Source organism: Sus scrofa, chromosome 3 (genome assembly GCF_000003025.6).
Source record: "Sus scrofa isolate TJ Tabasco breed Duroc chromosome 3, Sscrofa11.1, whole genome shotgun sequence".
Taxonomy (NCBI): Eukaryota; Metazoa; Chordata; class Mammalia; order Artiodactyla; family Suidae; genus Sus; species Sus scrofa.
The window spans coordinates 11,907,788-11,933,897 of record NC_010445.4 but is presented as its reverse complement, the minus strand read 5'-3'; the positions used below and the strand labels follow the sequence as shown (position 1 = coordinate 11,933,897).

Here is a 26,110-nt window from a genome sequence, read left to right as displayed (position 1 = left end):
CTGCAACAAGCGATTCCTGATGCACTGTTTGGTTTGCTGGAAAATAAAGGAAACCTCTAAGGGCCCATCACACCTCAATCCCCACCCCATCTCCCCAAAACAAATGGAAACTGGCAAACTAGTGTGGTCAACAGTGAGCAGGGCTTTGCCCACAGGATCAGTGTTACCACCAGCACTAGACGGAGGGAAGCCCCTGGGGAGCAGACTGAGGTGGGACATTGAAACGCAGACTCCTGCTCACACCAGGCCTCCCCGAAGGGGCCCAAAGCAGGCTCAGTCTGGCAGCACCCCTTGGCAACAGGCAAAAGCAAAGCCTACATATCTTTTGTATATACCATAATGCAAACATAAAAAAGATTTTTTAAAAGCAATTCAAAATGTTGAAGGGTCATGCAAGAAAGGATTAGGCTACTGAAATAGAAACTGCTTTAGGGAGCTCCCGTGGTGGCTCATCAGGTTAAGAACCCTACTAATAGCCATGAAGATGCGGGTTCCATCCCTGGTCTTGCTCGGGGTGGGGGGGGTGTTAAGGATCCAGCATTGTCACAAGTCACAGCATAGGTCACAGATGTGGCTCAGATCTGGTGTTGCTGTGGCTGTGGTGTAGGCTGGCAGCTGCAGGTCTGATTTGACTCCTAGCCTGGGAACCTCCATGTGCTGTGGGTGCGGCCCTAAAAAGACCGAAAAAAGAAAGAAAAAGAAACTTCTTTAGACAGAATGGTCGGGGGGCAGGGAGCCTTGACTGAAGGGACAACCCCACGCTGAGGCCTAGAGGATAAAAAGGAGAACAAAGAAGAGCATTCCAGGCCAAGGAACAGCATGTGCAAAGGCCCCGTGGCGTACAGAAGGGCAGGCTCCAAACGGACCACAGAGGGCCTGTGGGGCTGGACTCAGCCTGGCAAGTAAGGGCAGTGAGCTGGGGGAGGCAGGGGCGTGGAACAGCGAGCTTCTGGAAGCTGTTAACCATGGTTATCTCCTGGGAGTGGGATTCACTTTTCACCTTATTCCTAGTCAATGCTGTCAGAATGTTTTGTCAACCGTTTTATTCTTTTCTATAAAAAGCTATTTTTAAGTTATCCATACCAAGATTCCAGAAAATAAAAACAAGCTTCAACTTCATAATTACTACAGAAATGCACATTTTAAAAACTGGCATAGTAATTACATTAGCACACTTAAATGGACAATACTCACTAGAGTGGTTAAGATTAAACTGGTACTTCTATACATTGCTGATGGCAGTAGAAACTAATTTTTTTTTTTTTTTAGGGCTGCACCCATGGCATACGGAGGTTCCCCAGGCTAGGGGTCGAATCGGAGCTGCAGCTGCTGGCCTACACCACAGCCACAGCAACACCAGATCCAAGCCGAGTCTGCAACCTACCCCACAGCTCACGGCAAGGACTGGATCCTTAAGCCACTGAGCGAGGCCAGGGATTGAACCCGCATCCTCATGGATACTAGTCAGGTTTGATACCGCTGAGCCACAATGGGAACTCCTAAACCAGTAAAATTTTTGAAAGCAATTTAACAACACATTCTGAAAACAGTAAAAATATTCTAGTCCTCTGGCCCACTCTAGGGAACTTATCCTAGGGCAATAATCCAAATGAAAGAAAAGGCTAGATATGTATACACGACAAATGTCCTCTTTCTAACAGTCACTGAACCCCCCAAAAAGTATGTCTCCTGACAACAGGAGGAGTCAGTAATGACCTGATAAAATGGTTAAATTATTGATTTACCTAATGGTAAACTAGTTTCAATTCTGTTATCATATAAATATTAAAAACTAACTAAAAATTATACCAAATGGAAAAATGTTTCATGTAAACTTAATGATAAAACAAGTATATAAAGGGTTCCCTCATGGCACAGTGGGTTTAGTATCCGCATTGTCACTGCAGTGGCCCAGGTTGCTGCTGTGGCTCGGGTTCAATCCTTGGCCCGGGAATTTTCCATGCTGCAGGCGTGGCAAAAAAAAAAAAAAAAAAAAAAAAAAAAAACAATAACCAACCAACCAAGCATGTAAAATCATACCTCTGCCATCATTACCATATAAAAGATGTTCATACATGAACAAGGACGGAGAAAAAACAGGAATCAAGGAACAAAAATGATGTGTCTGGTGGCAGGACTGCAGGGATTTATATATAAGGCCGAAGTCTTAAATTTAAGGTCCTCCCTCCAGACAAATATCAGACGCAAAAAGAGAAAACAGACAAGGCTGATAAAGATTATCCCTCATGCCTCCCTCCCTCAATCACGTTCTTCTCACATCAGTTAGAATCAAGCTCCCTTTAGGTGCCATTTGTCTCTTAAAAGACTCAGACTTGGCGTTCCCTGGTAGCCTAGCAGTTAAGGATCAGGCTCAGGTTCGATCCCTGGCCTGGAAAAACAAAATCCCTCAGCCTCTGCTGAGGGGGCCTCCCACCTCTATCAACGTGGGGAGCCGGGGGTGAGAGGAATGGACGGGACAGAAGACTGTCCCCAGGGAGTGACAGGAAAGGGAAGAATTGGAGGACGGCAGGGGTTCCAGCCATCCTGCACGATCCACAGAGGGGGCGGGAACACTACCTGTCTGCCCATCCGCGCCCCAGCCACAAGAGTACACTTCTCCTTTATCCGTGAGGAACAGACTATGGTCTTGACCACAGGCGACCTATCACACAAACAGAGGTGAGGCTGGTCAGACGGAATCCTCAGTGTCCGATCAAAGTGCCCAAAGCAGGCCACCATTCCCACCACTCCTGAGCGCCGAGGGGGGCCGGGCCGCCAGGGTGCCCCCACTTCGCCTCCACCTCTGACTCTCACCCAGCGCAGCCCAGCTCGTGTCTTCCGCTCCCCTGAAACTGCTCTTGCTGAGCAAACCCGGGAGCTTCGCCACCTGAGGAACCCCTCCCGCCTCCGTAAGCCTCTCACCCAACCCTGGCCTCTGACAGCACCCTGTCTTTGTGGCTGCTCAGTCTCCACTTTGGACCCTTCGGTCTGGAATCCTCCTCCAAGGTCTGCCCTCTCCCCTCCTCACTCTGCACCCCCACGGCACTGCCTGTCATCTCCACGCTGTCACCTCCAGTCTCAACAATGCTACCGTGGCCCAGAGCTGTGTTCTAACTGCCTGATGAAAAGCACCATTCATGAACATTCCTTGGGCCAGGCTCCATGCCAAGTCAACGACCAAGGCAACCAGGTGAAAAACGAAGTCTCAGAGAAGTTTGGTAACTGGCCCAAAGTCACCCAGTTCATATCTGGAGAAGCAAAGACTTGTACTCATGTCCATGTGGCTTTGAAGCCTGTATAAGAGGCCCTCCACTCCACAGCCACCTTAAAAACATATCCCTCTCCACCTCGTCCTCACTCCCCCTGCTCGGGAGCCACCTGGGCCGAGAACATCAGCAAACACCCACAGGCCTGTGGAGTCACACTCGGCTCCCTCTGGCTCCCTCCCCGCCCACCTAATCAAGCCTCAAATCCCCCTAATCAAGCCTCAAATCCCCCAGTTCTCCTTACACGTCGCCCCACCTGTCTATTCTGCCCACTGGCCTTCATCATCTCCTCCCCCAGCTCTATTCTGCGGCCAAAGTTATCTTTTCAGACAGATCATGACCTGGCTGTCAGTCAGCCTGCTCAGGTCCTTTGACAGCCTCCAACCATCATGAAGCCAAAGGCTAAACTCCTCAGCAGGCGGACAAGGCCCTGCACGTTCTCACTGACCTGTTGCCAGCCTGCTCCACACCGCCCCCTGCAGGCAGGCGCACCAAACCCCAGCCACACTTCAGCTGCTCCTCCGCTGTAAAACCTTTCCCACCACCCACCCCTGGTCCAGGCGGAAGGCTCCTTGGCCACCTCCGCATAAGCCGTCTTGCCTTCCAGTCCACCCCTGGTAGACGCAACAATTCTCCTGGTGCTGTCATATAAGCAGCTTCTGTATACACTCATTTATGTATTTTAGTATTTAAGTATCTATCAAATGCCAGGCCCTGCACCAAGGACGGGAATAAAGCGGTCAGCAAGATGAAGCAGGCTGGAACACACAGCGCCTGAGTTAGACTCTGATAGGGCTAGTTTTTATAACCTGCCTCTCCCACTAGTGTTACCTGGCCTCCCCATTCTTACTCAACTGTGCATCCCCTCAAGAGAGCGTAAGTCCTGGCCAGGGAATAACATTTGCTAAAATAATTCACGGAGTCAGAAAAATCCCCCTAACAATTTGCCATCCCCCTACCCAACATTCACCCTTTTAAAACAGCCCCAGTGGCAGGACCAGTGGTTCTCAGCCCATGTCTCTTACCTGGACCACCTGTCCATCGAAGTCCTGCATCCTATGGACTTTGTGACTTTCACTACAGCCAGGAGCAATTTGGGAAGGAAGCAAAAAATAAGGTCATAGTGAGCACCGTGCGATTCCGGCCCCTCCCCTGTCATCCCGACGGGCAGCCCCCCACCTCCCCCTGCCCCACACACACATACACAGAATAACGTTAGGGAAATTCTCGAGGTCAACTATAACACAGAGGTAGGTCTGGACACGAAAGTTAAAAAAAAAAAACAAAACAAAAAAGAAACTAAAAACTAAACTAAATTGGAGTTCCGCTGTGGCACAGGGGTTAAGGATCTGGCATTGTCGGTGAAGCAGCCCGAGTCACTGCTGTGGCTCAGGTTCAACCATTGGCCTAGAGGAAATTTTTTTAAAGACTAGAGGAATTTTTAAGTTTCTCAATTCAGTGAAAATAACAAACTACACCAAAGAAGTTCCATGCATCACAGTCAATGCTCCCTCCTGCCCCCCAATCTGCACCAGAAAGATGCTCTCCACAGCCTTCGGGTGAGTTCTCACTACTCCTCAAGCATGAGGAGCCTCTGTACTGCTCTCTGGGCCCCTCACACAGTCACCGCCCAGGACGTGTCTAACGCTGGACACCACGTGAGCGAGGGGTGGTCCTTTCGGGAGCTCACCTGTAAATTTCGTTTTCCACCACCTTTCTTCCGCACTGCCCGTACGAGTTGTTCCCCATGCTGAAGACTAAAGAATAACACTGCCAGTCAAATCAGTCCTGCAGGTTCGGGGAAGGCCTGGGCACCCCTATGCCCGGTGCCTGCCCCTAGGCTGCCCCCACGGCCAAGTTCTCTCCTGAAAGAGTTCCTGACACCACCCTCCGCCCTGCCTACCAAGCAGGTGGAAACTCGGGAGTCGAGTTGACCCTCCCCTGGAAAGCGCTCTCCTGGAGGGGCTGGGGTGAGCCGGGAGCCTGGACTGTGAACCCCCCCACTGGAAGAAGTCTTAGCCAACGGGCTGCTTTCAGTACAAGACAAAGAGCTGCCTACACACAGCCCGGCTTGGTGGCAAAGGGAGCAGGAGGCAGGGATGAGGCTGCTCGGAGTGCACAGGTGCGTCCCTAACCAGAGATTTTCCGAAAACTGCAGAGAACACCGAGGAGTCATCAGCAAGGTCTGCTCAGCACAGATCTCTCGAGCCAATCGACTCATCTGCTCAGAAATGCTCCACTAATTGGATGTGTGGCTCAGTCGAACAAGCCACTTCGGGCCCAAGGGCTGGAAAGCGGTCCCGCCCTCCCATCAACCCCGAACCCGTCCATCACCTCCTTCGCCGTCTGTCAGGACGAGAGAGTGGGCTCTGCCGCAGGACACCTGCAGCACCTGCGTCTCCTGAGGTCTGTGCAGAGGCAGTGGGACAGGCGAGGGCTCCAGGACATACTCGTATCCCCTGGCTGCAAGGAAAACAAGCAGGTTCACAGCACATCACGCTGCCTGAGAGTCAGAGAGCACAGTGTCCACGCCACCGTCAGAGATCAGAACCATTTGCTCAGGACACAGAAGTCAGGGCAGAGCCAAGACGAGAACTCCGGCTCCCATGCCCGGCCCACGGCCTCCGTCACAGGTCAGGTAATGGAAAAACAAACTCGGTCTCCCATGTTACCTAACACCTTGGGAATATTTAAGGAAAGGAAAAGCATTTTCTTCCTGCGATACCTACTCAAATTGCCCAGTGAGGTGAAGAACAGCCTATTTATTCTGTGTGATGCCAGTGAGATTAAAAGGGAGGAAATACGTCTGCCCATTTGTACTCAGCGGTGACTGACAGAATTTTCAGACAGAGCTTTTGTTCAGCAGGAAAGAACTGAATAACCACAACATGATGCAGTTCTAGGCGAAATGGCACACTGGGCAATGCTGTCGGCATGTACAGCCTCATTAGCTGCAAATGCAAAGTACTTTAAACCTTTTTTTTTTTTTTTTCTTTTTGGCCGAGCCCAGTGGCAAGAGGAAGTTCCCAAACCAGGGACTGAACCCAAGTCGCACCAGTGACAACACCAGATCCTTAAGCACTAGGCCACTGAGGAACTCCCACACAGTACTTTAAAATACTGAAGGAGTTCCCGTCGTGGCGCAGTGGTTAATGAATCCGACCAGGAACGATGAGGTTTCGGGTTCCATCCCTGGCCTTGCTCAGTGGGTTAAGGATCCCGCATTGCTGTGGCTGTGGTGTAGGCCGGTGGCTACAGCTCCGATTTGACCCTTAGCCTGGGAATATCCATATGCTGCGGGAGTGGCCCTAGAAAAGGCAAAAAGACAAAAAAATAAATAAATAAATAAATAAGAAATAAAAAAAGAAATAAAAACCTAACGATACTGGAGGTCTGCTGTGACTCTGCAGGTTAAGGATGTGGCACCATCACTAGTGCGGCTCAGGTCGCTGCTGTGGCACAAGTTCATGCCCTGGCCCAGGAACTTGCATATGCCACAGTTGCAGCCAAAAAAGACAATTTGTTTCCTATTGTACTTATAATGTTGACTGCCTAGTATGTACTTTTTAAAAATGCTACTATAAATCATTTTTAATATTTTTACAATTCAGGTTTCAAATATTTGGACTCAAGCCTCTAGCTTAAGGATTTCACTGAATTTTTTTTCCCTAGACCATATTCTAGGCACTTTAGACTATTTCAAGTGCTCTCCAAGGGAGGGCAGAAAGATGACCTCTTCAGGGCCAGAAAAAACACACACCTTTATCTATCAGCAAATGCCCCTTTGCCTCAAGGTTCAATGTTATTACCAAATAGGCTAAAAATAATCTGGTCTGGAGAGTTTTGAACAACACCCCTTCAAAGACTCCACCTATTCTGTTTTTATGGTTTGGTTTATGAAATCATGTTCTGGAAAATCAAAGGGTTGCTTTCCCAGACCCATCACAGCAGAGAGGAACCAAGGTGAGAGTGCTCATTCTTGGAGTTCCCGTCGTGGCTCAGCGGAAACAAATCTGACTAGCATCCACGAGGATGCAGGTTCGATCCCTGGCCTCGCTCAGTGGGTTGGGGATCCGGTGTTGCCGTGAGTTGTGGTGTAGGTCGCAGATGCAGCTTGGATCCCGAGTTGCTGTGGCTGTGGTGCAGGCCACCAGCTGTAGCTCCGACTTGACCCCTAGCCTGGGAACCTGCATATGCCACTGCCAGTGTGGCCCTTAAAAAAAAAGAGAGAGAGAGAGAATGCTCACTCTTATCTTTCCGGCTCCTGTGAAATCCAAGCTGAGAATCTTTGTTGAGTCCCATGCCCCAAACTTTCGTCACGTCCCTGGTTTTAGACGACAGCAATGTGAATCCATAGCCACAGGCAGCAGATGAAATCTGAAAAAAAAAGTACCCATACAGCATTAACTGATTTGGGATAGCAAGCTTTCCCAGCGATAAGTAACAGGTTGTTTTTTGGGTGTTTTTTTTTTTTTTTTTTTTTTTTTTGGTCTTTTTGCCTTTTCTGGGGCCACTCCCGCAGCATATACAGGTTCCCAGGCTAGGGGGTCTAATCGGAGCTGTAGCCACCGGCCTATACCACAGCCACAGAAACGCGGAATCTGAACCGAGTCTGTGACCTACACCACAGCTCACAGCAACGCGGGATCCTTAACCCACTGAGCAAGGCCAGAGATCGAACCCACAACCTCATGGTTCCTAGTCGGATTCGTTAACCACTGCGCCACGACGGGAACTCCAACAGGTCGTTTATCCATTCCAAGAACACACACTATTAGCAGAGCCAGCATTTACTAGACGTTTACTATGTGCTAAGGGCTTGGTATGTGCGATCCCATGTAATAATCTCCATAATCACAAATGGCCCAGGTATCAAATCGTCCCCATTTACCAAGACAGAGTCTCACCCAGTAGTTAAGGCGAGGATTCCCTGAGCCTGAATCTTGACAAGACCACACAGTTTACAACTGGTAGACTCTTAGCAGCTGCCTGACCTGAGACAGAGCCTAACGCCTCTGTGTCTGCCTCTCTCTACACAACGCAGAGAGAATGACAGTGTCTCTCCTTACTGGGTAGCTGTGAGAACAACATGAATTAATACAAAGCCCCTGAAGTCACCAGTACCTGACAAAACCTAAGAGCTACATCGTGTACGTATCATTACTATTTGCGGTAGTCACAGTATTTGGTAGCTGAGAAAATCGAAGCGCCTAGAGATGAAGTAACTTGCCTGATGCAGTCACACAGCTGGAAGCGGACACTGTCCGGCTGCACAGTCCCTGCTCAGGACCCTTAGGTCACACCGTTACAGTCTCAGACCAGCATCGCCACAAAGAATCGGCCTGAGGAGTTCCCATTGTGGCGCAGTGGTTAACGAATCCAACTAGGAACCATGAGGTTGCGGGTTCGGTCCCTGCCCTTGCTCAGTGGGTTAACGATCTGGCGTTGCCGTGAGCTGTGGTGTAGGTTGCAGATGCAGCTCGGATCCTGCGTTGCTGTGGCTCTGGCGTAGGACAGTGGCTGCAGCTCCGATTCGACCCCTAGCCTGGGAACGTCCATATGCCGCGGGAGCGGCCCAAGAAATAGCAAAAAAAGACAAAAAAAAAAAAAAAAAAGAATCAGTCTGACGGCTACCACGACTGTAACCCATTAACCGGGCCTCGGCTGGGTGCTCCACCCACACTGGCATCAATCCTCGCCCTCACGGATCAGATAAAGAAACACGCTTCAGAGGGGCTGGAAGCAAACCAAAGGCTGCCTGGCTTTAGGGTCAAGCCACTTTCCCCGACACCCAGAGGGGCCACCTTCCCAGTCGGCCTGAAATGGTCCTGGTTTACAGGCCTGCTGGCCCAGGGTGCACTCTCAAGTAAACAATGACAAATTAGGAGTTCCCGCCGTGGTGCAGTGGTTAATGAATCCGACTAGGAACCACGAGGTTGCGGGTTCAATCCCTGCCCTTGCTCAGTGGGTTAACGATCCGGCGTTGCCGTGAGCTGTGGTGTAGGTCTCAGATGCGGCTCGGATCCCACGCTGCTGTGGCTCTGGCGTAGGCTGGCGGCTACAGCTCCGATTAGACCCCTAGCCTGGGAATCTCCCTATGTCGCAGGAGTGGCCCAAGAAGTGGCAAAAAGACAAAAAAAAAAAAACAAACAAAAAAAAAAACCAACAATGACAAATTGCACAGTCACCCTAATGACCCCCCACCATCTCTTTTGCTGTTCACAGTTTACCAAAGGCCCATGTAGTCCATCTCAGAGACCATCCGTAAATCTAACCTAATCCTGACAAAAATGCCAGCTTACCACGCATAATGAACAAATGTGACGGCTGTTGTTTGTTTTTAACTCTAGCATTCCTTGAAGAAAGCTAAATATTTCTTTTAAATTAGAGGATTTGGAGTTTCCATCATGGCTCAGCGGTTAGCAAACCCGACTGGCATCCATGGGGACGAGGGTTCAATCCCTGTTCTTGCTCAGTGGGTTGAGGATCAGGCGTTGCCGTGAGCTGTGGTGTATGTAGGTCGAAGACGCAGCAAGGATGCCGTGTTGCTGTGGCTGTGGTGTAGGCCGGCAGCTATGGCTCGGATTTGACCCCTAGCCTGGGAACCTTCAGGTACCGTGGGTGTGGCCCTAAAAAGACAAAAGACAATCAATCAATCAATCAGTCTGATGACTTAAGTCATGCAAAAGTCATACATCCCTAATTTGGCCTTGTGACATTTTCTTTCATACCATTCACGTGGAACGTATATGCCTGCATCCTTGTACGAGTCAAAACATCTCAGTTCTCTGGCCTTCTGGAACAGCTACAGCTCCACACAAATGACCTACTGGGGATGTAGCCAGCCCCTCCCACACAGCAGGAATCACAGAAAAGAATTGAGTCCACAGCTGATTCCCAGCACAAAACCATTATTCTCATTGCTGGTGTTGTCTGTTTTGTGAAGCACCTACTGTATTATTAAATCTGCTGATATGTGAAAAGGCTTTGAACAATACCTGACAGAGTCAGCCTTCAATAATGCTTGTTACAGTCATGTGCCAGGAGGAGACTTTCCAGCAATGGTGGAGTGAAGAGGTTAGCGAAACAAGTATAAAACTGGACAAAATAGCGGGGAGAATCAATCGATGGCAAATAACGGAGAAATTACTCATGAAGTATCACTAACCGCAAGCAAGAATACCAGGGGGCTTGCAGACTCCTTGTCCTGGGCTGCTCCATCTACCCCAGCTTGGTCAGCACAGAAGTTAGAAAAGGGCTGCCCGTGAAAACCATCAGCTTTGTTTTCAGGAAGGACAGACTTAATTTAAGATAGAGGGTGGAGTTCCCTTTGTGGCTCGGTGGTTCATGAACTCAACTAGGATCCATGAGGATGTGGGTTCAACCCCTGGTCTCACTCAGTGGGTTGAGGATCCAGCACTGCCATGAGCTATGCAGGTCGCAGACGTGGCTCAGATCCTGCATTGCTGTGGCTGTGCTGTAGGCCAGTGGCTGCAGCTCTGATTGGACCCCCAGCCTGGGAACCTCCATATGCCATGGGTGTGGCCCTGAGGTGGGGGGAGATAGAGGGTGAAAACTCATGCCCCACAGCAAACTCAGCAGGAAACAAACAAGGAAGATCTACAACTGGGCAAGCCTGACATTGTACTCCTGACTGGGGCGAGAGGAGAAGCAGACGAGCCAGAATTGAATGGGAACTTCCTAGAAATGCAAGGGTCCTGGGAGGCTCTCCACGCTTGCATGGCTGACTGGGAAACCGCAGGAGGGAAGTAAGGAGACCTGAGCTCCCAGTACAAAGTAAAGCTGAGGCAGACTTGAGATCAGGCTAAACTTTGAGTGTGTTCTCCAACCCGTACACAGAATCAAAGGCAGAAAGATTATAAGCTCAAGGTGTTTGAGCACAATCTCTGCCCACATCATTAGCTGACACCACGAAGACAGGCCGATAAAGGGCACCCCTCAAGAAGCTTGACTAAAAGAAGAGGGCAGTGGATAGAGGAGGAGAGAGGTGAGCCAAACAAAAACCCAAGCAAAGACATCGGTGGCCAGGCAAACACGGGAGACTAATACATAAAAGTTACCAAAAGAGATCAAAAATACTCAGGGGGTGGCATCAGAATCCAAGGCTGTTATATCCAAAAACCCAGTTTTCGGAGTTCCCATTGTGATACAGTGGAAATGAATCCGACTAGGAACCATGAGGTTACAGATTTGATCTCTGGCCTCACTTAGTAGGTTAAGGATCCGGCGTTGCCATAAGCTGTGGTGCAGGTCACAGACACAGCTTGGATCTGGCATTGCTGTGGCTGTGGTGTAGGCCGGTGGCTCCAACTCTGATTCGACCCCTAGCCTGGGAACCTCCATATGCCACGGGTGCTGCCCTAAAAAAGACAAAAAAAAACAAAAAACAAAACAACAGTTTTCAATCAACAAGTATAAGACATGCAAAGAAACAAGAAAGTGTGACCTATACTGAGGAGGGAAAACAGCCAACAGAAACTAAGTGGACCCAGGCTGCATTTTTATCAAAAATTCCAAGAACTATCATTCAAAGAATATATCAAAACCATGTCTAAAGGACGAGAGGAAAATATGACCCAACAAATGACCCAGCAAATATGGAATCAGAAGACAGAAATTAAAACAATAAAGCCTAAATGGAAATTGTAGAGTTGTAAAGTATAAAAACCAAATTTTAACATTCACTTTATAGGCTCAAGAGCAGATTTGAGATGGTAGAAGAATCAGTTAAGTTGAAGAAATATCAACAGAAACTCTTCATTCTGAAAGACAGGAAAAAAAAAACTGGACAAAAAAAAAGAACAATGCCTCAGAGACTTGCAACACAACATCAAGTTTATCAACATCTACATAATAGGAATCCCAGAAGGGCAAGAGAGAAAGAAAAAGGCAGAAAAAAAAATACTTAAAGAAATAATGGCAGTGGAGTTCCCATCGTGGCACAGTGGTTAACGAATCCGACTAGGAACCATGAGGTTGCGGGTTCGGTCCCTGGCCTCACTCAGTGCGTTAAGGATCCGGCGTTGCTGTGAGCTGTGGTGTAGGTCACAGACGTGGTTCGGATCCCACGTTGCTGTGGCTGTGGTGTAGGCCGGTGGCTACAGCTCCGATTCAACCCCTAGCCTGGGAATCTCCATATGCCGTGGGAGTGACCCTAGAAAAGGCAAAAAGACAAAAAAAAAAAAAAAAAAAAAAGAAATAATGGCAGAAAACTTACCTAATTTGACCTAAAAAAAAAATAAAAAAGACAAATCTACAGATTACAGTTGCTCAACCAATCAGAGTTCAACTTTTGAAAGACAAAGAGTAAATGTTACAAGTATCAAAGGAAAACGGGCTCATCAAGCACAAGGAGACAACAGTAAGATTAACCGAAAACTTCTGAAAAAGAAACAATGGAGACCAGAAACCAGAGAGTGACAGGGTCAAAGTGCTGAAAGGCAAAAACTGTCAACTAAGAATTAACTCTACATAGCAGAACTGTCATTTTCTTTAAAAAATGGAGATTAAAAAATAAATAAATAAAAAAATGGAGATGAAATCAAGACATTCCCAAACAAAGCTTGAGAGAATCCACTGTTGGCAGACCTCATTATTTTAACAAGTACTGAAGAAATCCCTCAGGCTGAAAGGAAGTAACAGCAAATACTAAGTAACTCAAGGTCACAAGAGATGAAGAAATAAATACAAAAACCAGTGAAAGCAACAAATACAAAACCCCAGATAAATATATCTTTCCTCTTTTCATCTCAAATGATTTAAAAGACAGCTGCATAAAATAATTACTATAAAATTGTATTGATGGGCCTAAAACGTATAAATGTGTAATGTCTACTACGATAATCACACAAAGGAGAGCAAAGGAAACAGAGCGATGCTGGCACAAAGTTCCTATAGTTTTTTTTTTTCAGAATTAGGGCAACATGATTAACCTAAAAAAGATTTTGATAAATTAAGATATATTATATTCCCAAAATCAAACACTAAAAAAACAAAAAACAAAACCCTCCAAAAATGTAATCAAATACCCAAAAAAAGAATTTAAAGGATCCACTAGAAAAATACCTATTTTGTGCACAGGAAGAACAGAGAACCAAAAAAGACTTACAGACACAAATAGCACAGTGGCGGATGTAATCCAGTCGTTATTAGTCATTACATTAAAAGGACATGGACTGAGGGAAAATGGCAGAGCAACAGAACACTGGCCAACACGGACGTGTCAGAATCGACTCTTCCCGAACTCTGGAAATTTACCAAAGGCTTAAAGCAATCTGGGGAATGTTTACTCAAGAAAAGCAGCTGCATCTCAGTAAGAATATGAAGCTTTATAGCATTTTAACTTGATCTATTCCCATCCACCTCTCCTCAGCTCCTGAAAACCAAGAGTTCACAATTATGGTAAAAAACCAGCAGTCTGGAAGCCACTGGAGCAGGCAGAACAGGACTGGAGCAACTTCAAAGCCGTACTCCCAGAGAGTTCTCATTTGATCTGTCTGATGGGTCCCTCAAAGACCCCATTCACAGGGCTCTATTTATCTGACCTGACCCAGCCATCACCCAGTACAAACAGCCTCTTCCCCAGGGGTGTGTGTTGAAAAGAGTCAGAGGCTAAGAATGAACCTTGCAGCTGCCTGAGGTGGTAGCTAACAGTGGGGACAAACAGTAAGTTAACCAAGAAGCTATCAACCAACTTGACCTGACACCTACAGAACACTCCACCCAAATAACAGCAAAACACACATACTTTTCAAACACACATGGAACATTCTCCAGCAAAGACCATATGCTGGGCCATGAAATAAAGTCTCAATACATTTAAAAAGACTGAAATTGAAGTATGTTCTCTAACCACAAGAGAATTAAATTGGAAATCAATAGATTAAGAAATTATGGGAGTTCCTTTGTGGCACAGTGGGTTAAGGACCTGGCATTGTCACCGCAGCGGCTCGGGTTGGGTTGCCGCAATGGTGTGGGAATTTCCACGTGCTGCAGGGGAAGGGAGGGAGAGAGGGAGGAAGGAAGGCGAGCAGGCAGGTAGAACAGGCCTGGAGCATCTTCAAAGCCCCACTCCCAGAGAATTCTTACTTCCTCTGTCTGGAAGGAAAGAAAGAAGCGGTGACAAACAAATATTTGGAAACTAAACACTTCTAAATAATTCATGGGTTAAAAAATAAATCACAAAGAAAAGTGATAAATATTGTAAGGTGAATGAAGACCAAAATACAACATATCAAAATTTATGTGCTGCAGCTCAACAGTGTTTAATGAGAAAATTATAGCTATCAACATCTACACTACAAAAGAAGAAAGACCTCACCAATAGCCTAACCTTTCACCTTAAGAAACTAGGAAAAAAAGAGCAAACTAAACCCAAAGCAGAGAAAGAAAATATAAATCCAACTGGAAATCAATGAAACAGAAAACAGAAAAATAAAATGGATTAAACCAAATGTTGGTTCTTTCAAAAGATTAACAAAGTTCACAAATCTTGAGCCAGACTGACCAAGGTAAGAGAGAAAAAATACAAATGACCAAAATCAGAATTTAGATTATAAGCAAATACTGTAAACAACTTTATGCCAACAAATTAGATAACTGGCATGAAATGAACAAATTCCCAGAAAGATAAAAGCACCAAAGCAGACTCAAAAAGAAATAGAAAAATTTAATATACCTATAACAAGTTTTCAAAAATTGAATTAGTAATTAAAGAAACTCTTCCTACAAAGGAAGACCCAGGTCCAGATGACTTAACTTCACTGGTGAACTCTACCAAACATTAAAATAAGAAATAACACGAATTCTTCACAAACATTTCCATAAACTCATTTTATGAGGTCACTAATAGCCTGATACCAAAACCAGACATCGCAAGAAGAAGAAAAAAAATCTTCAGCAAAATATTAGCAAGCCAAATCTAGCAACACGCAAAAGGGATTATTCACCATAACCAAGTGGAATTTATCCCAGGAATGCAAGGTTGGTTTAATATCCAAAGATCAACTAATGTATTATACCTATTAATAAAGGACAAAAAAATTCATGATCACCTAAATAGACACAGAAAGAGCACTTGACAAAATATAATGCCTATTCATGATTTTTAAAAAGAAACAAAACTCTCAACAAAGCACAACAAGAAAAGAACTTCAACTTGATAAAAGGCATCTATTAAAAACATGGAGTTCCGGTCATGGCTCAGTGGCTAACGAATCCGACTAGGAATCATGAGATTGCGGGTTCAATCCCTGGCCTTGCTCAGTGGGTCAAGGATCCAGCGTTGCCGTGAGCTGTGGTGTAGGTTGCAGACTCGGCTCAAATCTTGCTTGCTGTGGCTCTGGCATAGGCCAGCGGCTATGGCTCCGATTCGACTCCTGGCCTGGGGACCTCCATATGCCACAGGAGCGGCCCAAGAAATGGCAAAAAGACAAAAAAAGAAACTTAACAGCTAACATCATAATTTAATGGTGAAAGACTAAATACTATCTCGCTAATATCAGTAACAAGGCAAGGATACTGTGCAATTCAATTCAATGCTGTACACTCAGCAGTGCTATCAGGCAAGAAAAAGTTTCAATGGAAACGAAAATATAAAACTGTCTCTATTCACAGACAACCAGACGACATGATCCTGTATGTAGAATATCCTAAAGAATACACAAAAATCTATATAACTAATAAGCCAGTTCGATAAAGTCACAAAATATAAGGTCAATATACAATAACTAACTATTTCTATGTAAAAGCTATGAACACTTCAAAAATGAAAGAATGCAATTCTATTCAAAAGAGCAACCAAAAAGAATAAAATGCTTAGGAATAAATTTAACAGATGTGTAAGATCTGTACACCGTAAACTACAAAAAACATAGTTGAGAGAAATTAAAGACCTAATTGTCTTTTTTTTTTTTTTGTCTTTTCTAGGGCCAAACCCACGGCATATAGAGGTTCCCAGGCTAGGGGTCTAGTCGGAGCTGTAGCCGCCGGCCTACACCACAGCCACAGCCACGGATCCAAGCCACATCTGCGAGCTATACCACAGCTCACAGCTCACAGCAACGCCAGATTTTCAACCCACTGAGCAAGGCCAGGGATGGAACCTGCAACCTCATGGTTCCTAGTCAGATTTGTTAACCACTAAGCCACAACAGGAACTCCTTAAAAACCTAATTAAATGGGGAGACATTACATGTTCATAGATTAGAAGACACAAAATTGCTTAGATGGCATTTGTGTCCAAATCAACGTATAGATTCAATGTAATCGCTATCAAAATCTCAGTAGGTACTGTCGCAGAAATTAACAAGCTAGTCCTAAAATTTATATGGAAAAGCAAAACACCCAGAAGAGCCAAAATTTACCTTTCGCAATTTCAAAACTAGTTATAAAGCTACAGTAATCAAGAGTGTACTTTTAGCATAATGAGAAACATATAGATCAATGGATCAGAATTGAGAGTTCCAGAATAAATCCTTACATTTACAGTCATACTGATTTTCACAAAGGTGCCAAGACAATTCAGTAAGGAAATAATTTCAACTAATGATAATACTAGCCACATTCTACTCTCACTTCCACAGCACCCAAAAGTCAACTCGAATGACTAGCTTGTTAACCTAAATATAAGAACGAAAACTATGACGTTCCTAGACAATACCTTAGGAAAATTATCTTTGTAATCTTAGATTAGGCAAAGATTTCTCAGATATACCAAATATACGATTCACAGTAGAAAAACTTAACTGAATTTCATTAAAATTAAAAGCTTATGCTCTCCCAAGGGCAGTATTAAGAAATGAAAAAGAAAATCCATAGATTGGCAGAAAATATTTCCACCTTATATATATATATATATATAATATATATATATATATATATGACAAGGTACCTAATCCAGAATACATAAATAACTCTTACAACTCAAAATGAAGAAATCAAAACAACTTTTCAATCATCTGGAGCTTAAATTCCCTGTTTTTCTCGATCTACCCTTTTCATTAAAAAATCACTGGATATCCTTGAAAGAGAAGTCAGAAGCCAAACCGATCAAATTTGCTTCTTTTTCACCACCCATCAAGATGTCCACAACCACCCGAGGCAAGAATCTATCCTAAGCATCCATTTTTGCACTAATGGGTGCTGGCTGCCGAGACAAACTCCCGTCCCGCAACGATTCTTTGCATCACCTTTTCAAAACTGAGTAAACTCAGGGGCCTTCATCCTTCCCCTCATTCCTGTAAGCGCTCTAGTTTCCTTTCCAAGTAGTTCATCGACTCCAGCCAGCCACGTTTTCTCCGACCTCATAAAATCGTCTTTCCTAAAATCAGAACTTCTGCTGGAGCCTGGCCCGAGGGCGAATCCTAGTATACAAACTTCAACCAGCTGCGGGGCCACGGACCTTCCTCTCAACCTCTCTGAGCCTCCCTTTCCTCGCCCATAACTGTGCCACAAACCCGACTCCTGGGGTGATGCGCAAATGAGAGACAAAACACCTAGGACATTTCGCCACTCCCTCAACTTGGCAGCGCCCTAGGGCCTCCCCCCGCCCGCAGCCCGGTCGAGGATCTTTCTCCCCGAAGTCCGTCCACCCGTCGCCAAGTGCCTCGAGAGACGGCGGCGGAGACCCGAGGAGGAAACGGAGGAAGGGAGGGAGCTGCAGAGCGCACCTTTTGGTCCAGCTCCAGGCGGTAAGGTACACACTGGATCCTGCGGCGCGGCCGCAAGCCGGCGTGAGGATGGGGCCCAGAGCTGGGCAGCACGAAGGTGGGCACGCCCAGCGCCCCCGAGAAGCTGAAGCCCCACACGAAGATGCGGTCGGCGCGGGCCGCACGCTCGCCCACGTACTGGAACACCGGCGCCTCCGCCTCGGCCTCGGCCGCCTCGCGCCGACTCCGAGAGCGCCCGGCCGCCGTCCAGTGCCCGCGCCCCAGCCGCAGCCCCAGCCCCAGCCCCCGCCCGCTCAGCCAGTTCCCCAGCCGAGCCCTCGCCGCCAGCGCCACCAGCGCCATCCTCCGCTTCACGTTTCAGCCGCTCCTGGGCGCTGCCATATTGGTGACCCTTGACCCCAAGCCCCGGCGGAAGAACCCAGGGTCACGTTTACGAATGGGTGAAGGCAAAGACGCTGAGGGTAGCCAATGGCTCAAGGAGGCGAGAGGGCTGGGCGGAGCCTGTTAGTCCCCGATCCTGAGTGAGTCGACCTGGGGAACCCTTCCCGGCCCTGCCCACTTAGTTTGCAACTTTTCGCGGTGCTGCAGCAGCCCGCAGCCGGCCTGAACTCACTCTCCTTGCCGCACAGCGCACGTTTGCGGAGCACGCTGCTGGCTCTGGTGGGCACTTTCATTTTGCTTTTTTGGCAGTCGGCAGGAGTAAAATTTAAGGGGTTGCCTACTCTGTACGACTCCAGCGTAGTGCTCGCCCCCTACCCACGGTCCCTCGTCATTTCTTACCTGGCCGTGTTGCCTCTGTTCCCGCTCTCCCGCCGCTGGGTCAGTGCTGCAATCCCTGCTGTTTTCCACAGCATCACCTCTGCCCCTCAGCCCGTCACTCCCCTTAAGTCAGGTGGCTCTGCCTGTTAAACAGCTTAACAATAACCCACAACCTTCGGACCAACTCAGGGGGCTCTGCTTGTAATTTCTAAACCCCAGGGATTTTTCAGGTTTCCTCACGTTGCACACAGTGCCTCGAATGCCCTCCCCACTGCCCTCCTCTCACCGCAGATGCCTAGCAAATTCCTACTCACCTTCAAGGATCCAGCTGGAGCACCTTCTTCAAGGTTTCATAACGGCAGATTGTCCTCACCGGTTTAGTACTAGAGTTTAGCATGCAACGGAGGACGCCCTCATGAGCGATTTGGGAGTCTGAGCACCTGGGTTCCTGTGCTGGCTCTGCTACTGACCTGCTCCCTGATGTTAGGAGGTTGTCTCCCTTCTCTGGATCTCATCTCTAAAATGAGGAGGTTAAAAAAAAAGAAATGAAGTTTAAAAATAAATGAGCTGTGGAGTTCCCATTGTGGCTCAGTGGGTTAAGAACCCGACTAGTGTCCATGAGGATGCGGATGCTGTCCCTGGCCTCGATTAGTGGGGTTAAAGGATCCAGCATTGTCGTCAGCTGCGGTGTAGGTCACAGACGTGTCTTGGATCTGGTGTTGCTGTGGCTGTGGTGTAGGCCAGTGGCTACAGCTCCAATTCGACCTCTAGCCTGGGAACTTCCCTATGCTGCAGGTGCAGCTTAAAAAAGAAAAAGGAGGAGTTTCCGTCGTGGCGCAGTGGTTAACGAATCCGACTAGGAACCATGAGATTGCAGGTTCAATCCCTGGCCTTGCTCAGTGGGTTAACGATCCGGCGTTGCCGTGAGCTGTGGTGTAGGTTGCAGACTCGGCTCGGATCCCGAGTTGCTGTGGCTCTGGCGTAGGCCGGTGGCTGCAGCTCCGATTCGACCCCTAGCCTGGGAACCTCCATATGCTGCAGGAGCGGCCCAAGAAATAGCAAAAAGACAAAAAAAAAAAAAAAGGAAAAGGAAAAAATAGAAGCAATGTTTGAATTTCGTGGCCTGTAGGTGCTCTTGCAGCCCATTATGATCCATGACAGTCATTCCCAAATATTAACCCCAAATGCTGAGAGCAAACTATCTCTTTTAGATTTTCCTTCTCTTGCCTCCTTTTCTCTCCTCTTTGCTTCATAGCTGTGACAACTCTAATAATAGCTAGTTATTTTGCCCGCAAAAGTGAGTTTATTCAGGAGTAGGAAGAGAAATTGCAGCTTGGGAAGCATAAGCTACGGCAGACCACAGGCAAATCCAGAAAACAAGAAAAGGGAACTTGCTTTTATAGGGAAAAGAGGATAATTGGGAGGGGCTATGATAACCAAAGAATCCATTGGAGAAAGCTGGAAGCCCAAAGTATGGAGGCTTCTCATTGGATGACCTGCTAAAGCAAAGGCACCTTCCTGTCCCAGATGTAGGCATTTGTCTCCTGTTTCGAGTGATTGAAGCCGCATGGTGGGGCTTGAGAGCGCCCTCTACAGGCCTTTCCCAACTCCGACGTTAGCTGTCAATTTCACAACACCTACATTGGATTAGATGGGCAAAAAAAAGTTTAACCTTAACTATGTACAACTTTTTAATTTGTCAATTTTACCTCCATGAAGCTGAAAGGAAAAAAAGGAAGAGGGATGAAACCTTCAACTATTACTGTTGAATATGTGTTTCTCTCAATCCATTTCTCTCTTCAATTTTGTTACTTTTTTCTTCCTGTATTTTGTGGCTCTTATTCTAGGTGAATATGCAGTTATGAATGTTTCATCTTCCTAAAGGCAACGCTGTTATCATTTTTAAGTTCCTCTTTTTCCCTTGTAACATTTTTTTAGAAGTTCCATTTGCCTTATAGTAGTATATGCATTCCAGCTTGCTTGCTTGCTTGCTTGCTTTTTTATCTTTTTAGAGCCGCACCCATGGCATATGGAGGTTTGCAGACCAGGATCTGAATTGGAGCTGTAGCCGCTGGCCTACACCACAGCCATAGCAACTCCAGTTCTGAGCCGCATCTGAGACCTACACCACAACTTATGGCAATGCCGGATCCTTAACTCACTGAGTGAGGCCGGGAATTGAACCTGCGTCCTCACGGTTACTAGTCAGATTCGTTTCCACTGAGCCAAGATGGGAACTCCTCATTCGAGCTTTCTTATTGTTACTGTTTACATGATATATATTTGCCCTCTTTTTACCTTCACTCTGTATCTATAAATTAATTTTTTTTTTATTTTTTTGGCCGCGCCTGTGGCATGCAAAAGTTCCCAGGCTAGGAGGTGAATATGAGCCACAGCTGTGACCTACACCACCAATGGAGCAATGCTGGATCCTTCACTCACTGGCCACAAGGGAACTTCCGATACCTGTAAATTTAGATGAGCAAGGATTTTATTAGGGGAAATACCTCTGGAAGAGAAAAGCGGGGAGGGGGTGCTGGGAAAGCTGGGAGAGCCATCAGGCACGATGCAAGTCTGGGTCTAAATGAGGGAGGAAAAGAGGGACGTCTGCATCCATGTGTCCACACTGCTGTCTGGTCCACAGAAGGCTGGGGAAGGTCTCTGGGGAGTCCTGGAGCCCACGATGACCACCTGAGGAATCCACGCCTCCCGGGAACAGGTGTGCCTCAGGGTCTACCCCTGCCTCCTTCAGCCCAAGGGAAGCCTGCCCTCAGTGCTGACAGAGGGTCACCTGGGTTAATTACATGCCCTGTAGTGGGAGGCCTGGGAGGAGCAGTCTCATGACTACCCCACCTTACCCGTCAGAGTTCCCCCTTCGTCCCCTGTAAAAGAGCCCCACAGAATGGTAAAACATCAACCACAAGTCGCCACAGCACAGTACAAACACGTTTCCCAGACTGAAGACAAGGCAGGTGCCAGGACCATGAAGTCGTTTGAATTGGTCTTGGGGGTAACATTAATACTGGCTTAGTTCCAGGTGTGGAATTAATTCAAGAAGCTCATCTACGGAGTTCCCGTCGTGGCGCAGTGGTTAACGAATCCGACTAGGAACCATGAGGTTGCAGGTTCCGTCCCTGACCTTGCTCAGTGGGTTAAGGATCCGGCGTTGCCCTGAGCTGTGGTGTAGGTCAGACGCGGTTGGATCCCGCGTTGCTGTGGCTCTGGTGTAGGCCGGTGGCTACAGCTCCAATTAGACCTCTAGTCTGGGAACCTCCATATGCCGCGCGAGCGGCTCAAGAAATGGCAAAAAGCCAAAAAAAAAAAAAAAAAAAAAAAAAAAAAGAAGCTCATCGAGGGACTTCCCTTCGTGGCTCAGCGGTTAACGAACCCGACTAGGATCCATGAGGAAGGCGCCTTTACTTTAGCAGCCCAACCAATGAGAAGCCGCTATACTTTGGGCTCCCAGCTTCTCCAGTGGACTCTTTAGTTATCACAGCCCATCCTATGATCCCCTTTCCCTTATAATAGCAAGTTCCCTTTTCTTGCTTTCTGGATTTGCCTGTGCTCTGCCAAAGCTGTGCTTTCCAAATGGCAGTTCCTTTGCTATTGCTGAATAAACCCACTTCTGCTGGCAAAAGAATAACTGGCTGTTATTGATGTTGACAGGGTCTACCTCTAAGAAGATACAAACTAACATTCCAGGAAAACTCTGGATCAAGGCTCGAAGAAATGAAAGAGTGGGCCAGCAGACAGGCTGGGTGGGGGGTTCTAGGCATGGGGCGCAGCAAGTACGAAGGCCCAGAGGTGAGAGACTGCTTGCTGTATGTGCTACGCACGGACCCAGTCAGCTTAAGCCAAAAGAAGAAAAAGTAAGCTACAAATCTGGAGTTCCCACTGTGGCTTAGCAGGTGAAGGATCCGACTAGTATCCATGAGGATGTGGGTTCGACCCCTGCCCTCACTCAGTGGGTTAAGGATCTGGCATTGCAAGCCGCAGAGAAGTTCACAGATGTGGCTTGGATCTGGCGTTGCTGGGGCTGCGGTTGTAGGCCGGCAGCTGCAGCTCCAATTCGACCCCTAGTCTGGGAACCTTCATATGCCACAGGTGCAGCCCTAAAACAGAAAAAAAAAAAAATAGAAAGCAGCTTAAGCCAACCCAAAATAGTCCCGCATAACAGGTTTTGCATAAATGACAACCCCCCAAAATTTTGCCTTGGTAATGGTTAACTAAGGTCCCACAATTTCATTGCCAGTTTATAATCAAAGTGAGTCTCAAGCCAAATTTTATCACACCAAGAGACGTTTACTTAAAAAGATTCATTAGGAAGGGGAATAAAACAACTCATAATACCTATTCTGTAAATTCACAAAAGTCCTAGCTGTCCTTTTAGATACAGAACCAGTGCATAAAAGATTTCCTCAAGACAAATAGAACATCGCAGAAACAGAATTTTTGTCTCCCTGGTAAAGGCAGTCAGCATTAGGCTTAACCGAACTGCTTGAAGATCTCTAAGATTGAAGGCCTCACTGAATTTTCATACCTTGTTCATGCAAGGCAGGGATTGTCTAAGAAATCTGCTCTCTGGAGTTCCCGCTGTGGCTCAGTGGTAACGAACCCGACTAATATCCATGAGGATTCGGGCTCAGTCCCTGGCCTCGCTCAGTGGGCTGAGGATCCAGCACTGCCATGAGCTGTGGTGTAGGTCGCAGATGTGGCTCTGATCCCCTGTTGCTATGGCTCTAGCATAGGCCGGCAGCTGCAGCTCTGATTTGAGCCCTAGCCTGGGACAGATGGAGCTCTAGAAAGGAAAGAAAGAAAGAGAAGAAGGAAGAGAGGGAGGGAGGGAGGAAGAAAGAGAAAGAAGGAAGGAGGGAGCGAGAAAGAAGTCTGCTTTCCAAGTTTGACTGCCACTCATTTCACAAAGGAAAACCCATGTCACCCATGCTGCAATGCCAATGTCGTCAGATATCAGTGCACATCTCACTGAGGCCCTCTCAGCTCCCAATCCACCCTTCATCGCCTGCTTTGCAAAAACAAAGATGTGCCTTTACACGTTTTTCCTGGAGAGAGACAGCAGGAGAAAGAGGCATTCGTTGCTGGTTCCGGGTGCATGCAGGGCTACTCCAGCACCCCGCTCCCGCAGGTGGGGGCCAGCAGCACAGAGCAGCCACCAGCTTCCTCCAGCAGCCCCTCAGGCAATGTCATAGCCCAGCGGCCACTGGAGCACCTTCCCAAGAAATATTTTCCTTGCCCCCCCAAAAAAAGTGGATTTCTGTGATGCTCCCGTGCACTCCGCCAGTGCAGCACTCAGTGACCCTGCCATTCAGTGAGCCATGGCTGAGCCTTTCCCAACAAGGTCTAGGTCTCAGCTCCGGGGGTGGCCTCTTTTTGGGGCACCCTGTCTCAGCCCTAGGGCTGGGGGCTGCTCCCTCTAGCTACTGTGCCTCTGTTCTTTAGGTTTCCTTATACCAGCCAAACCCTTCTTACTCCAATCCCAGTTACATTAAAAATTCTTCCTGTTGGAGTTCCTGTCGTGGTGCGGCAGAAACAAATCCGACTAGGAACCATGAGGTTGCGGGTTCGGTCCCTGGCCTCGATCAGCGGGTTAAGGATCCAGTGTTGCCGTGAGCTGTGGTGTAGGTTGCAGATGAGGCTCGGATCTGGCGTTGCTGTGGCTGTGGTGCAGGCTGGCAGCTGGAGCTCTGATTCGACTCCTAGCCTGGGAACCTCCATGTGCTGCAGATGCGGCCCTAAAAAGACAAAAATAAAAAAAAAAAAAAAAAAAAAAAAACCTCTTCCTGTGAAACTTTCCCCATTTAAATTGCAGGGTGGTTTCTGCCTCCTCATTGGGCTTTGAATGATCCACCAAGTAACAAACCACTCATTTCACTAAATCCATTTCTAACACTCGTTAAGCTAATTAGCAAATCTTCCAGTGCTGATGGAAGGGGAGATGCCTGGAGGCTCAGGGGAGCTGCCTCTGGTGTGTGGCTACTCCGATGAAATGCTAACTGACCTCCAGGAGTGTGTTTGGGACAGGACACGGGACACAGGACACGGGATCCCACCCCCAGCACGCGCACGCGCGCGCGCACACACACACACACACACACACACACACACACACACAGAGGGCGGGGTGCTTGGAGGCGAGAGAGGAGGTGGACAGAGTAGGAGAGGAGATTGGAAAGATGGTGGGAGAAGGGTTGCCTTTGGCCTTTTGGCCACTATAAAGTTTGGAGCTTTTACCTGAACCCGTGACTCTATAGATGAGTACGGAGTAGGAATGTCAAGTGTCGCCATCACCCCTCTCGGCCTTGGTCTGACACCTCTGACCTGGGAGGATGAGCAGCTCCACACAGGCTTCCACTCTCTTCAAGCTTCTTTCCCATGTCCATGCCGGGCATTTAAAAATTTCTTCCCAAGGAGTTCCCGCTGTGGTGCAGTGGAATCCGGTGTTGCCACAGCTGTGGCATAGGTCACAGCTGCGGCTCAGATTCAATAACTGGCCCAGGAACTTCCTTATGCCGTGGGCATGGCCTAAAATAAAGTAAAACTTCTACTCAAAACTCCAGAGATGCCTCAGACACAGAAAGGAGCGCCCAAGATCCCCCCCCCTTCCAAGGCACTAATGTCTTAGAAGCAACTTTCAACCAATAGGTTTAGGCATCGATGGGTAAAGGTTACCACAGAGGTCCATTCAGGCAGGCCCCTCTGTGCATGTTTTACAGTTACTCGCAGAATCAGGAAACCCACTGACCACAAGAGCAGCCTGAATAGCACCCCTTATACCTGGTCTGGGTAAAGCTCTAAGCTTGTGGGACAAATACAAGCTAAGACAACCAGCACCTGTAGTGGGTGGTGAGCGCCCCTGGCTTGTTGTAGCAGCAAGATTGCTAAGGCTCTTCTTACCTGTGGTGGAGGGATGGGGTACAGGTAGACTCGGAGCCGTGGGTTAAGCTGCACATCTAAGACACGAATAGCATGGGGTTAATAGTAATTGCAAGTTTGTGGGGTTAGCTGGCTTTGTTAAGTGTGTAGGAGGCCTTGAAGAAAGACTGACAGGTTTAGGTCAGGCAACTATTTGCTCGGTGCATGCTGGGAAAACCAGCAGGGCTTGCCCATGCCGTTTATGAAGACTTCCATGTCCTGCGGTCCCAAAGGAGCCAGAAGCGTGGGATTCTGGGGTGACAGAGCTACAGAAGAGGACGGATGTACAGACTTCGGGCAGGTCTCCCAGCCCGAAGTCAAACTCTGATAGCAAAGGGGTGGGAACTTGAGATGGGGACGGGGCCCTGGTCAGGTAAGTCGGTGCTCGGTAGCGCCACCTACTGACAAATTCTATTTCAACCCCACGGTGACAGACTGTCACTCAGAATACAGAGGCGGTATCTT

At 47.6% G+C, this 26,110-nt stretch overlaps 1 protein-coding gene across 1 annotated transcript in view; it reads right to left on the bottom strand.

Moving 5' to 3' along the window:
- The window catches only part of RCC1L (RCC1 like), a 33,172-nt gene extending 14,814 nt beyond the window's left edge, over window positions 1-18,358 (bottom strand). The window contains exons 1-6 of the mRNA XM_003354511.5: window positions 17,957-18,358; window positions 7,514-7,643; window positions 5,601-5,729; window positions 4,957-5,023; window positions 4,292-4,343; window positions 2,578-2,662 (exon numbers count right to left, since the gene is read on the bottom strand). Coding sequence (XP_003354559.2) covers window positions 2,578-2,662; window positions 4,292-4,343; window positions 4,957-5,023; window positions 5,601-5,729; window positions 7,514-7,643; window positions 17,957-18,298 — 805 coding nt within the window. The 5' untranslated portion in view covers window positions 18,299-18,358. The remainder of the gene's footprint in view (window positions 1-2,577; window positions 2,663-4,291; window positions 4,344-4,956; window positions 5,024-5,600; window positions 5,730-7,513; window positions 7,644-17,956) is intronic.